This window comes from Alligator sinensis, unplaced genomic scaffold, assembly GCF_000455745.1.
Source record: "Alligator sinensis unplaced genomic scaffold, ASM45574v1 scaffold250_1, whole genome shotgun sequence".
Lineage (NCBI taxonomy): Eukaryota > Metazoa > Chordata > Crocodylia > Alligatoridae > Alligator > Alligator sinensis.
This window is the reverse complement of record NW_005841888.1, coordinates 2,873,178-2,888,429: the sequence shown is the minus strand read 5'-3', so window position 1 is coordinate 2,888,429 and position 15,252 is coordinate 2,873,178. Positions and strand designations below refer to the sequence as shown.

Sequence of the window (15,252 nt, the reverse complement as noted above, 5' to 3'; positions counted from 1 at the left end):
AAAGAGATTACACATAAGCTGGTTTAAGTGATCAGAAATTGGTTCAAACCTGTAACAGAACAGATGTTCAGTGCACATAAACCAGTTTGAAAATGTCTGAAACTGGTTTGAGTTAAACCTGGTTGAATGTAGTAACAGACTTAACTGATTTGGGTCAAACGGGCTTATGCAAAGTCTTTCCTAGACCTCTTCCTGGTTTATGTTAAATCAGAGTCCCCCAGCATGCTCTCTGCTCCAGGGAGCTGGGCTGGCCCCTCCTCTCTGCTCCCTGGCTGGAGCTCTGGCAGAGACTGCAAGTACAGCACGGCCTGCCTGGCTTCCTCCTATTCTGCCCTCCCCCTCACCACTCTCTGCTGAAGCAGGGATTCCCCCCTCCCCTATGCCTTACACAGACACCTCTCAGCATTAGCTAGCATACTACATGCCGGCTATAGTCCATGCTGGGGCAGACAGGACACAGGCAGACAGGACTGTGTCAGCTTAGGGCTTTTTCGAGCTAATCAACAGGTAGCTGGTAATGTCCCTCCATTCCTTCCTTGGAAAATGGTGTTTAAGAAGAGGTTGAACTGATGAGAGAAGCTTTTGTTTTCTTAATGGGCTGATAAACACTGAGTTAGGGGTGATAAACACTGTATTACCAATTTCCTGCTGGGCTGCTGGAGGGGGTGGGGAGGGACCCCTGCCGGGGCCTGACCAGGCTCCCCCTCAGCTCAGCACTGTGGAATGGAGAGGAGAGCTGCCTTAGCACCTCCCCCACCTCCCCTGGCTAGGGGTGAGCAAAATAGGCCCCTATTCGATTCAGATTTGGATTCGGCCAAAATCAGGGACAATGATTCAATTAATTGATTCGGATCACTGTCCCCAATTCACTGTCCCCCAATTCAGCTGAATCCAAATCTGAAGATTTGATGCTGATTTGGAGAATCAGTGATTCGCCCATAGACACAGGTTTAAATTTTTTTTCTGCATACCTCGAGGTACAGGCATGGCTCATGAATGCTGTGATGGTGGGGCAGATGGAGTGTCCCACATGAGTGTGGGAGGCCCCCCTGCATGCTTGGTGGTGAACGTGGAAGTGGACCAGAAGTACTTCCAGTTTACTTCCGGGTCCGCTGGGGAGTGTTCAGCCCCCCCCCTGCCCCCCAGCACCCCTCTGGCTTGGCGATTGGCTGCAGGGGGACCCCAGGTGCCTCCCCAGACCCAGGAGGTACCAGTCGCTGAGCTGGGGGAGCCCAGAGGGCCCCCCAGTGCGCTCCCTGGCAGACCTGGAAGTAGACCAAAAGTGCTTCTGTTCCACTTCTGGGTCTGCTGCCAAGTGTGCTGGGGAGCCCCCTGCATTGCTGTGGAATGCTCCATGCACCCCAGCATCACAACCTTCACAAGGCACCTGGTACATTGAGGTGGGTAGAAAAAAACATTTAGCTGTGTCTATTTCCAAATCACTGAATCTTTCTGAATCTCTCTGAATCGATTCAGAGGGTTCTGATTTGATTTGTAGAGATTAAAGGGTCCTTTGATTCGATTCAGATTTGGAGATCCAGCCACCAAATCGGGCCGAATCTCCGCCAAATCGAATCAGGTACTGAAGCTTCGCACAGGTCTAATGCACATATCTATTGTGTTTTGCGATAGTCATGTCAGAATGCTACATGCAAGGAGTGTTCAGGAAGAAAAGCATATTTGCAGATCTCTCTTCTTTCATACCAAACCCATGTATATAAGTGTAACATTTATTACAAGTTTTTTCCCCACAGCTGGAGACAAATTTATATTCTCAATTATTAAATAAGTAGGATTATTCTATAATTGGCTTGGGAAAAATTCTTAATTTGTTTTTCAACTACTGATTTTGATAATTCCACATGAAAAGATACAAAAAACTTTATTATTGAGTGTTTAAATACACATTTTCAAAGGAAGGGTCAATATAACTATTCTTGTGCTACTGATCTCAAAGGATCTTTTTAGAATATTTATGGTCAGATTCACTGGGTTCATTCAGGTCTCTTTAGGTCAGTTATATAGACCAATATACTCCAATTAAGGAACTAACCTGTACATATAATGCAATTATATAGTGTAATCAAACCAAAATTTACTTCATGCGAATACTAGAATACCATTCATTTCTTACTCTGCATGCTTTTATGTAATATTACACGATAATTTAAAAATATGAATAAGATATTCAGTATTTTAGTTTTAACTAATTGAAAAGATTGGAGTAAAATTTTCAAATCCCTCAGTCTCCCTTCAGATGTGACTTAGGCACTTTTGAATTTTTTTTAATGTTTAGGTTCAATACTAAATCACCCATTAGAAAACAAAAAAGTCACCCTATTGATAAAGATAATGGTACTTACACCAAAGTTGGAAGCAGCAAAACGATCCGTGGGTGATACGTTAGTTGTTGCTGTAGTGTGGGCATAAAAAGCATTTATATTTGCCAGCAAGGTACTCATCACGGCTGGAACACCAGGACACATGTATTTAGAAGACAAACATGAAAAGTGCCTAAAATGCAAACAGATTAACACCAATTAACATTTACCAGGATTCTGCACAGATACACCACAAATGCTTTTTGGCTAGATGTTCATTCAGTATTAACTTTTACTATCATGGATAATTTACACTAATGTAGACAAGATCAGAATCGAGCCAGATTATTACCATGGGGTGTACACTGGTGTTTTTAAAACAAATACAACCAGAAACATATTTGTTCTCTGTTATAAAAATTATGAAGATAAAATGTGAATTGCATGTCTATAGCTCTATTTAACAATACTAGTAAAAGCATGTTTGTTTCAAATTTACAACTTATTACCAAAGAACACCAGAAAAAATCTAAACCACCCAGTTTAACTTTGGGTAGAAATGTTTGGGTGGCAAACTTTCTAACATTTTACTAACATTTCTAACATTTTCAGCCATTCCATTACTCCAGAGGCAAATTTCTAGGAATTCCTGGTACAAGGAATCTTTTCATCTTGTTTCTCTCAAATGAAACCAAATAGCATTGATTCTGTTAGTGTATAGGGCAAGTAAATATGAAACATCTAAGTTTCACCCTGGTGTAAGTACATGGAATCAGCATTGATTGCAAATTGTACTGCTTTGTGAATATGACTGCTGATAAGCTAATGGGAGCATAACATCAGTTGTAAGTTTAGAGGTTTTTTTTTTAAATTAGCGCAAATGATGAAGTAGCATTAATACGCAAGATTTGATGTGAACTGGAGTACACATTTAACACTTATTCTTGATATAAAACATTCTGGAAATATGGTTTGTATACGGTTAAGTGGGAATGCAAAACTGGAAGGACCACTCAAGATATAAAGTCTGGTTTCCTACATTCACAGGTAACTACGTAATAATAAACATGTACACCAAAGTATCCACAAGACAATCCATTTTGGGTCACCTTGCAAATTACAGTCACAAAAAAATGAATACCATATTATAGTTGTGGGAATTCTACAAAAACAACATCTCATGTTGTTGCTGAATTTATCTTCTGCCATTTATCCACATTAGGGGTGTGCAAAATGGGCCATATTCGATTTGGATACAGATTTGGCCTGAATCGGGGACAGTGATTCTATTCATTGATTCAGATCACTGTCCCCAGTTCGATTGGGGGGAATCCGAATCTGAAGATTCAATGACGATTCAGAGAATCAGCAATTCGGCCATAGACACAGCTTCAAAGGTTTTTTCTACATACCTCAAGATATCAGGTGCAGCTCATGAATGCTGCAATGCTGGGGCGGATGGAGTGTCCGACAGGAGCACGGGGGGGGCCCCACATGCTTGGTGGCAAACCTAGAAGTGGACCAGAAGTACTTCCGCGGGTCCACTGCTGGGTGTGAGGGCCCCCTCATACCTCCAGGTCAGTGATTGGCCATAGGGGGACCCCAGGTACCCCCCCAGACCCAGAAGGCACCAGTTGCTAAACTGGGGGTCACAGGGGGCCCCCCAATGTGCTCCCCGGTGGACCCGTAAGTGGACCAGAAGTGGACCAGAAGCACTTCTAGGTCTGCTGCTGAGCATGCTGGGGAGCCCCCTGTGCTTCTGTGGGATGCTCCATCTGCCCCAGCATCACAGCATTCACGAGCCACCTGGTACCTTGAGGTATGTAGAAAAAACATTTAAAGCTGCGTCTATGTCCGAATCACCGAACCTTTCCAAATCTCTCTGAATTGATTCAGAGAGATTAAAGGGTCTCCTGATTCAATTTGGATTCAGAGATTTGGACATCAAATTGGGTCAAATCTCCACCGAATTAAAGGAAGGGCTGAAGCCTTGCACAGCCCTAATCCACATCGCTTCTCCTTCTTGAAATTTCCAAGCTTCTTCTGTGGAACTTTTCACAACTGTACCCATCTGGCTTGGTATAGGCACTCTCTGGCAGCCTTAGAGTGCATGCCCAGTTCAGACCGTAGGGCATGTCCCCGGGACTTGGGTGCTAGGCTGCATTCGCCCCCAAGGGAGGCCCCGACACTTGTCTGCCATGACTTGGTCTTCCCTTCAGTAGTGGGACTCTCCCTCGCGGGATCCCACGGACTGAGTGTTGCCCTTTGTGGGCATTCTTGGGGCTCCACCTCCCCTACTCCCCAGCCATATGCCAGTGCTCAAGATGACCAGGTGATGGATCGTTGGCCCATCTCTTCAATGTTCACTCCTACTCTCCACCCCTCAGGGCCTCTCTTTGTCCCGGGTGGGGACCAGTTCTTTCTTGAAGTCCGCTCTTGATCTTATCTTCAGGACATCGCACTTCACAGAACTGCCTCCACTCCTTTTCTTGACCCTATGTGGATTGGGGAAGCCCTCCCCCTTTCAGGCTCTGGGTGCCCTTCAAGGTGACTATATAAAACAGAAAAAAAAGGGAAAAGAACAGTAGGGATTTGGGCCTCAGCCCACTCCACTCATGGATCCGGCATCTGCAGTCATCAGGATCCCTCGACGCTGTCCTCCTTAGCCCAGCTGTTCTGATGTGCTGGGTATGTAGCCCTTTATGGGAGCTGGGACCCTTCCTGAGAGGCCTCATCCAGCCCCTTCTGGATCTGATGCTCCTGTTGAGTGGCCCGGGGAGCAGCTTTGCCTCCAGCCTCCAGCCTGCTGTTTCCCCGCTGCTGGCTTTTAAATTTGCCAGGCGGCAGTTTCTGATGACGTCATCTGCCGGCGTTTCTCCCAGCAGCAAATAAAAGCGGCTGATGAACTGTGCCAGCGGCTCTTCTTGGCGCAGCGCAGCTTTTGCTATGGAAGGTAAGTGAGCCCCCTCCCTAGGTCTTTTTGTTTCTTCTTTCTGGTGGCTCACCCCTGCCTCGGGTCCCGCCCTGGGAGGGTGTTCCAGGACCTCCATTTGTATCCCCCTGGGACAACAACTTTTTCAGTTTCTAAAACAGTTTGTCACCTCGTGTCTGTTAAATGACATTTTTAGCCATGTACAGACAAGAGAAATCATGAGTGTATACATTTCAAGGTTTTTCTCCCACACCAAAACTGGAAGCTCCAGGAGAAAAATAACTTGAGAACAACCAGGTGTAAATCACTCCTGGGGGAGTTTCTCCTGAGAAGGTGAATTTCTGTACACATTCTCTTCTTTGAGAAGCCACAGCATAGTTCTCCAGTACCCCAGGGTGCTTTGCTCCTGCTCCTGTACTCTCACTCCAAGAGATAGTGTGTTGTTTGCTAAACTCTACTGCTTCAGGGAAGCAGGAAGCAGAATAAATCCCCTTCACAGTCCCTATATTGTACTGCAGGGAAACACAGACTGATACTGAGTAGGGGTCCCCTCACTGTGCAGCATCACCACTGCTATCTCTCTGCTCTTCAAGGGCTCAGTATTCAAATGTCTGCTCAGGTGTTGCCAAGTAAGTTTTTCTAGTAGAAGAACAAACCTGTAATAATTCTCCCAGATCACTTGAATACATATATGCAGACTTTCTCTGCCTTAAAATCTGGTTTTTTTCAGGCTGAGTTTTAATTTCACCCCTTGCCTCCTCTATCTCTCCCAACTCTCAGGATCATTTGGTGAGGTGCTTATCTCTGGATGCAGTAGTGCAGCCACAGCAGGTAACAAGTACTCCTTTCCCTCCAAACATCTCGTTGCCCCTGCCTCCTGCTGTCCCCCAGACAAAAGACACAGAACAGCTATTGAGCCTCTGAGGTCAAAGCTCTGCTAATATAGTATTGTGCTCATTCAGAAGGGGAAGCAGCTGAAAGGAGAGGAGTGCTCCCTTCTTCCTAACATGCTAGCTCCCGCAACACACACCATTTTGGGGGGAAAACGGGGAGGAAGAGAGATAACACCCAGCTTCCCCACTTCCCACTGGAGGGAAAACAATTCTATTTCTGAAGAAGGAAATGCTCTTTTGTTGGGAAGACAAGGGAACCAGGACTCAGAGTGTATGGCGTGGATAAAAGGTAGGGAGCATGTGGAATAGGGGATAGTAAGGGGAATACAGGGTGCTTCTGGGGGAAGGAGAGGGGACGGAGAAAGTGGTTGTCATGGAGAGGGCCCTAGGACAGAGAAGTAAAAGAGACAGAGCAAGAGACCTTCTGGGAGGGGTTTGCCAAAAATGCCTGTCATTTTTTACACAGGTGGCAATTTTTGGTTGTTTTTCTTGCAGTCCCAGCTCCCAGAGTGATGTGTTTATGGAACAATCTCAGTTTTCTTTTTCATTAATCAAGCTTCTAGTCTTTGTTGCCATTAAATAATCTTAAAAATATGAACCCTAATGCTTCAAAAACCTGGCAGAAGTTTTATATAAAATACAGTATTGATTATTATTAGGCCAATCTCATGATTTCTGTGGGCCTAGATCATGATTATTGAACTCCTGAGTTGGTAAAACTACCACTCAGTTTTTAGTCAGAAACTTAAACCTCAAATATTGGTATTTAGACTATAAAATCTTTGTGGGCTAGAAATATATCTCATTATACTCTATATATTCCTATAAGGTCAAAATGAAAATGTGTATCAAGCCTCCATAAGGAAGCCTTCAACAAGATATGCTGTTGGTGTTTCAGCCTACACTTATATTATTTTCCAACATATTCATAGACAAAATGGGAGAGCAAGATAGGAATCTACCCACAACCAAGTGCCATGTGGACACATGAGAATTCAGATGCACAGTAAGTTGCACTCTGGCTGGGTATATGTGTGTATCGGAGCATAAGCCCCAAAAATGGAGCCCAGAGAAAACAAGGGGAGGGAGGGCCCTCACATATTTTAGTTAAATAACCTAATGGCTTGGGAAATCACTCAGGTTCTAGGTGAGGGAGTTTGGGCTTATATCAAAATCCCAAAGGAGGATTGAATTTACCTCTCTCTTCCCAATGAGTGGTCTAACCATTAGGCAAGATACCAGTCGCTTTCTAGACCCCTTCTTGAAACTGAGCCATTTAACACCACTTTATCAGGGGAAGGCTGGAATTTGCCCTAGATCAGGGGTGGGCAATTATTTGGGCTGGAGGGCCACTTAGGAAGTTTTGGTGAGCTGTCATGGATGGCAGGGTACAAGGGATCAATTCCAGCCTTCCCCCCAATTCCAGCAATCATTTCAATTAAGCCACAAATTTTCCAATTTGTTTTTTTCTCCTGGCTCTCCACACCAGCCTTGTCTAATTCGGAAAGACTATGGGCACTTAAGCATGAGCATGAGCTCATACCCTTGATCTCAAGCTGGATTTCAAATGTCTCTCTCATGCTCTGTCAATAAATGTTCTAACCAATATCCTACTCTTATTTTAATTTAAAACAGTTTTAGCTTTTCCCCCTAAAATAAAACATGGGAGATATAATCAACTGACCCTTGTAATTAAAATTAAATTGCCTGGAAAACTTTTAACACTGTAATTTTCTAATTCCCTAATCTAATAATTTTATTTTTAAATTACAATTTGCAAGAAATAAACAAATCATTTACTTATGTAGGGACAAAAGCCTCCCACCAAAAATCCCTAACTTTTATTCAGCCATTGTCATTTAAAAATACGTTGTGTGATTATTAATAGCTAAGGACATAGAGTATTCAGGGGAGTGTGTGTGGTTACTGGGTTCAATATAACCCAGATCCAGAAGGTGGGGCTTGAATATCTGGCAGAAGTTGTGTTGGATACACAAGTAATGGGAGCTCATGTCAAAGTAAAGCTGGGAGTCCTTTACTTACATCCCACATATCTGGGACCTCTTCCCTGGGTAACCTTCCACACTTGCAGGAAAGAAGGTGAGCGACCCTTTCTCAGAGCATAAAAGGTTTTTCCATTTGCAGGCTTTTCCCAGTGCATTCCCAATTCAGGGCTCAAATCTCAAACAGCTGTGAGCTTAGGCAGGTGGTGCATATTAATGCATAACATACTTCTCTTGCTATCCATGTTCAACATGCTTTGCAAACATTTACTGACATCCACGCGAGTTAGATCATTGGGTGTTGTTATCCTCAAATAAGGAAACTAAGTTAACACAGCAACTCTATGATAAAGGATAGGATTATAAACTGGCATTTCTTTACCACCCAGCTCATCATCAAGTTACTAGATACAACCTTTCAGTCAATGCCGATATATTTCAGCAGCAGCTTTATTTAGAAATATGAACAAATCATCACTCAGGTACTAATTTGTTGTTACAGCATTTCAGGGTATGCCATAGATATTTCTAATAACCTGGCACAACCACCAACTGATGTGTAGGAAATAGCAGCCAGGGAATGGGATGATTTTCAAAAAAACTTTCAGGTAACCTTCAAGGTTAATAGAAAAGTGTACTGATCTACTCATTGTACGTGTTTGGAGATTAATGTTTAAAATTGCAGCTGGCATTAATCAGTGCACATAGAGATAATAATCAACAACTTTGTTCTGAGAATTAGATGAAACATCCAATTATTTTACATAGAATTCTTTTGCTGCCCTACAATTACTTCCATAAAATCTTTTATACAAACTTGACAGTTAATGGGAAATGACAAAAATCCTTCTAGTCTATCCCATTTTCTGTTTTACTTTTATTCAGCCTATCAACAGGTCCTTAAGACATACAGTCATTTCACAGTGACTTTGCCTTAAAACTAGGGGTGCACTGATGGAGATTTTGGGGGATGATATCAATATCTGATTCTTAAGGAGGCATGTTGGCCAATATCAATCTGATTTATGATACAGATGCATGCAGCTGGTAAGTCTGTTGTGGTGGAAGGGCGGGGGGGGGGGGGGAGGGAAGGGGCATAGGAGGGAAGATCAATGCCTCTGTGGTGAGGGAGGAGTGTGGTAGGGGCAGGTGCTGTCCAGCCAAGGTGGGGGGACAGGTCTATGCTTGGGGTGGGTGGCAGTGGTGCTGGGAGTGGGGCTATTGGGGGGGGGCTGCAGCCACTCCAAATTTCACTGTAGCCCTCCTATAGCCCCCCCTCCCAGTGCTGCTGCTGTCTACCCAGTGCAGCCCTGGCACTTCCTGGTGCATTGGTGGAGGTGGGGCATTGAGCTGGGGCTGCACTGGGAGGGGAGCCTATGGGGAGTCTATGGCAAAATTTGGGGTGGCTGAAGCCCCTCCCGTAGCCCTGCTGTCAGCACAAATGCCACCCACCCTGAGCCTAGCCCCCACTGCGAAGAGCCCAGCACAGCCCTGGCTCCAGCCCACAGCTGCAGCCTGCCCACCCTGCCTCGTACCAACTGAGGTGCACATGTCCCCCCCCACATGAGCCATGGCTCCATCCAGTGCCTCACTCTGCCCTGGCTGGGCAGTGCCTGCCCCTGACCCACTCCCTCCCTCACACCTGATCTGCCCTCCCCACACCTCTTCCCTTCCCCCTCCCTTTCCACCACAACAGATTTGCCAGCTGTTTGCTGCTCTTCAAGATGCTGAGCTATGCTTCTCGCTGCCTGTGTGCTGCACTGTGGCTATGTACACACATGGGCATTTATCAGCCAAATTATTGGCCTCATCAGGCTTATTTCTGATACAGCCAATTTTCTTTATATCAGTGCCGATCTGATATCTGGCCGATGTATTGGTGCATCTCTACTTAAAATCTAATGGTACCTGTTTATTCCATTAAGTCTGAGATGTCTTTGCACTGATTATATTCTTTTTTGTGCCATTCATGATCTTTTAATGGTGCATGGTATACAAATATCAAAGGGTCTGTCTATGCTACATCCATGCTGTGGCTGGGGAAAGATGTTTCCAAGCACACCATACCTACCTGCTCCTGCTTGCATGTATTAAATGCAGAAATGCAGTAGTGAAGCTGTTTCATGAGTGTCCCAAGAGCTGCTTTCAAGCATGTCAAGCAGGTCTTTAGAACTGTCTCAGGGGGATGCCCCTCCATGAGGTTTCACTGCCACATTTTCCATTTAGAAAATTTTCAATAGATGCCAGAACTCCCCCCCCACCCCATATTTTCAAAGCTTTCTGTGAAATGTAAGTTCCAATATTTCAGCACATTGCATGCATCAGCTTGCCTGTCTTCACCTGCTATTCTACCAAACACTTTACCAAAGGAAACTATTTCTGCCCTTTAACATTCTAGATTTTTTGGGTAGAGGGAATGAGAATGATTTCTGTACTGAGTTGCTCCACACTGTTAGTCTAATCTCTAAAAAAGAGAAAAATAATATACACATAAAAGCAAATGGAAATATGAGCATAAGGTGTTAGATATATTCCAAGTTATTACAAGTGAGTAGTTATCCAGTTTAGCAGCAAGTCTTTCATGATTCAAATTGTATAGTGCAAAGTCATCATCATCTTTCAAAAACATACAATAGTTAAATATAATTAAAATCTTGTGGCTCTTACTGTTCTAGACTAGAGTAGGAGAGAGTACTCTGGATACTATATGGTGACTGCAAATAGCAGATGAGATGAGATATCATGCTGGCCTTTCATTTCTACAGGCTTTGGTTCCACACAGGCCATGCATACAGGAGAGGCTGTAATGTGAAGTAGCCTATTCTGCTGTGCATTAGTGCGTCACAGCTAAAACTGTGCTAATGCACAGTACAATTAGTCTACTGTGTGTTAAGCATCACAAAACAACCATTCACCTTTGCTACTGCATGTTAGCGTGGGCTAATGTGCCTTTATGTAGTACCTTATGTTCGAGGTACTAAACTTAATGCGCAGTAGCAAAGGTGCATTACTGAACATATAGGTGCACCCATAGAGTTGTACAAACATTTTTTTTACATTAACTTTTTTCAGTGTTCTGTATCCAGCTTCCTTACTAGTAAAGTTTCTGCCATATTGCTATTAACACCTCAGAAAGAGGGAAGAACAGAAATGTGTCATGGTTTGGATGCGGACATAGTATTTATCTGACAGAAACTGTTCTTTTTATGTTTCCATTTGCAAATGAAAAAATATTTTTGAGAGAAAATGGATAATCTCCACAAAGTTCACTGGTAGGTGTAAAATTATCACTTAAATAATTAAGTATTTGGAAACCCCCATTTTCAATTTTTTTCTATTTTGTTTTAATGGCATTTGCTAACTTCTACTTAACATCTAAGTAATTAGAGAAATATGTGAAAATGAAAGTCATTATTTGCTATTTTTTTAATTTTACAAGAGTGACTATGACTTAAATTCTGACTATGTGATCATGCTTGAGGAAGGAGAAGTGCCTTTGAGCAGTATGAGAGGGAGAACAGTATCACTCTAAGAGCTTGAGCAGGATGCACATCAGCCTGTGGGTGATGACAGACCCAATCAGGTAGTTACATGGTCCCCAGGACACTGCCTGATTGGTGTAGGGCTAGGCATGCAGGGTGTAAGACAGGCCCTGAGATCAGAGGCAGGCAGTTGCAAGTGGGGAGCCAAAGAGTGAACATCTCCTGGCTGGAGTACTGCTGCTTCCAGAACACCTGGAGGTCAAGGATAGGAACTATAGGGATGGAGGAGGTTCCAGGAGCATGACCTGAAACTACACCCTGCTGGGGAGGATGGTGTGTTGGGACTGCCTATGGAGGGGTGGTCCCCAGGAAATGCCATACCAGTACCTCTCTAGTGGAAGGTGAGGATGGGGCACTGGAAAATCTCAGCCTCCGCTGCCTTGTGGGTGACCCTGTGGAGGGGAAAGGCTAGGGGAACACATCCCAACTGAAAAGCACAGGGCCAAGGCTCACAGAGTGGGGCTTGAGGCCCATGGGTAGTAAGACCCAGAAGCCCTACTGAGGGGGCAAATAGTGGCCCTAGTGAGGAGGCAAAGTGAGAGCCAGAGGCCGTGTAGAGTAGGATCCATGGGGGGGAGCAGAGGCTGAAGGACTGCACATAGGCCAGCCGGAGTAGAGGCTGAGTGAGGGGCAGAGAATGAGTGAGCCCAACAAGGACTGGAGTGGGCCTAGGAGAGGTCAAAATTACCTATGTGGTCTGTGAGCTCAGAAGGTGAACCTGTATGAGAGAGAGGGCTAGCTGCCAAGAACCTACCCATAAAACATCAACTGGTCAATGCTGGGACCAAGATGAGGATGGTTAAAGGGCCAGAGTACCCACTGTGAGGGATAGCCGGAGCTAGAGTCTTGGAGTCCCAACTGGCCTAGAGGCAAGGCCAGAGCCTGCTACGCCAAAGGTCCCAGAGGGGGCAACTGCTGAGAGGGAAATGGGTATAAGTGGGTTTGCAGCCCAGTACCAGGGCAGAGGTTAGGCTATTTGAGTAGGAGGGATCCAGGTCGGGATCTAAATGGTCAAACTGGATTATAGTGAAGTCTAGTGTGGGGCAAGAGCCATATAATCTGGCCCTTCGGTCGGGTTTAGAGAGTGGTGCAAGACACATGGGCGCAAGCCCATTGTGCCCCTGCACCCCAAAACCCCCCAGAAACCTCCTGCCGGTGAGCCCTAGGGAAGCTAGTCCTATCAGCAGCCGGCCTCCCAGTAGCACAATGTGGATGGGCACACATCGTATCCTGAGGGTCCCCTCAGAGTCTGTGGCCTCCCCCTCTGGCACCTCAGAGGCCTCCACCCAGACAGAACCCATGGTTCTGGGCTCCACACAGACAGAACCTCTGGCTCTCAGCTGTGGGGGCTGCCTGGCATGTTTCTAGGATCCTGGGACCAGGAGCATGGCCACCTCACCTTGCGGGGTTTACTCCACTTTGAAGTCTCTGGGACATCAGATTGAGGAGCTCCAGGCTGCAGTCCAGAGACTGTGAGACATCAGGGATGGCGAGCAAGAGATAGACTCCTACTGCCAAGCCCTTCACCCCCTGGAGGTGGAGGGTAGACCAAGGCCACCTTCCAGGACAAGGGAGGACTTGGGGATCTCCCATACCGTCCAGCCGGGGGGTTGGACTAAGGTGGGCAAGGGCTCCAAGGCCTGCCGCACCAAGGTCCCCTCCCCTCTGGGGCTTTGCAACAGGTTTGAACCTCTTGCAGCCACAGTAGAGCCTGTGGAGATGCCAGCTCCTGCAGGCAAGGCAGGATCACCCACCCCTACTCTCCCTAAGATGAAATGCAGAGTGCTTGTCATGGGAGACTCCCACCTGAGGGGGACTGAGGGGGCAATCTGCCGCCCTGACCCCCTAGCCCATGAGGTCTGCTACTTCCTGGGGGCCCGCATCCAGGTCATAGCTGAGAGGATCCCAAAGATTCTCTGGCCCTCCAACCACTACCCTATGCTCCTCATCCATGTGGGCACAAATGACACAGCTCAGAGCAATCCCAGCCAGGTCATGAGAGACTACAGGGCTCTGGGAGTGGGGCTTAGGGGGTTGGGAGCACAGGTGGTCTTTTCCTCGCTCCTTCCAGTTGTGGGTCATGGGCTGAGTGGGAGATGGGTCAAAATAGTCAACCAAAGACTGTGGCGCTGATGTCATCATGAAGGCTTCGGCTTCCACGATCACAGTCCACTCTTTTGTGAGAGAGGCAGTGGTCTGCTGGGGAGAGATGGCCTCCACCTCTCCACTGGGGAGGAGGCTCTTCTTAGCCAGACTGGCTGACCTGCTCAACTGGGCTTTAAACTGAGCCCGCTGGGGATTGGGGGGGATTACTGCCACTGCAAGCCCACTGGGCAACACTTGTAAACCCAACAGACTAAGGCAGTCAAGGGAACCCACCCCTACCCTAGTCCCAGACAATCTGTGCCTTAGCCCCAGAACAATCTGTGGGCAAGACAAGGGCCCTCATTGGGACACTTGCCTGCCTGTATACCAATGCTAGGAGCTTGGGGAATAAACAGGAGGAATTGGTCCTCCTGCTAAACAAGAATGACTATGACATCATAAGTATAATGGAGACCTGGTGGGACTCAACCTCTGACTGGGCCACAGGTATAGATGGCTATACCCTATACAGGCATGATCATGCAGATAAAAGGGGTGGGGGTGTACCTCTCTATGTCAAGGATACCTACATGTTCCTGCAAATTGACATTGGCACCCAGGAAGGATGACTGGAGTCTCTCTGGGTTAAAATACATGGGGAACATGGCACAGGGGACATCATGGTAGGAGTCTACTACAGACCTCCTAACCAGAAACAAGAGCTGGACCAGGAATTCACCAGGGAACTGGCTGAGGCAGCATGCTGTCAGTGCATGGTTGTCACAGGAGACTTTAAGTACCTGGACATCTAATGGGAAGAGCACTCGGCCAAATCTGATCAGTCGCAAAGCTTCCTCACATGCGTGGATGAGCTCTACCTGACCCAAGAAATCTATGGGCCGGTGAGAGGTAAAGCATTGCTGGACCTAGTACTGGCCAAAGGGGATGATCTAGTCAGTGACCTAAGAACCAATGGAAAGCTGGGTGACAGTGAACATGAGCTGATCACTTTTACTATCCATCACAAAGCTGGCAAGTCAGTCAGCAATACAGAAGTCCTTGACTTCAAGAAAGCTGACTTTGACAAGCTCAGCAGGGTCATTGTCAAGGCCCTAAGGGACCATGACTTGACAGGCAGAGGAGTCGAAAAGGAGTGGTCAAGGGAGTGATCCTGACAGCACAAGGGATGTCCATCCCATCTCAGAGGAAGCTTAGCAAAATGGCTCAGCAACCCCCTTGGCTCAGCAGGGAACTTGAGGACTTCCTACACCTCAAAAGAGAGACTTATAAAGGATGAAAGGCTGGAAGTACCACCAAGCAGAAGTACTCAGCACTGGTCCATACCTGCAGGGAGCAGATCAGGAGAACCAAGGCTGCAACCAAGCTCCATCTGGCTACACATATCAAGGATAGCAAAAAGTCCTTTTTCAGATATGTAGGGAGTCAGAAAAGAAGCAAGGGTAACATTGGACCTCT

General features: G+C 46.2%; 1 protein-coding gene across 2 annotated transcripts in view; it reads right to left on the bottom strand.

The window, feature by feature from the left end:
• The window catches only part of UNC13C (unc-13 homolog C), a 523,785-nt gene that overhangs the window by 250,089 nt on the left and 258,444 nt on the right, over window positions 1-15,252 (bottom strand). For both annotated transcript variants that reach the window (XM_006017955.1, XM_025197084.1), the window contains one exon: window positions 2,364-2,514. In XM_006017955.1, coding sequence (XP_006018017.1) covers window positions 2,364-2,514 — 151 coding nt within the window. The remainder of the gene's footprint in view (window positions 1-2,363; window positions 2,515-15,252) is intronic.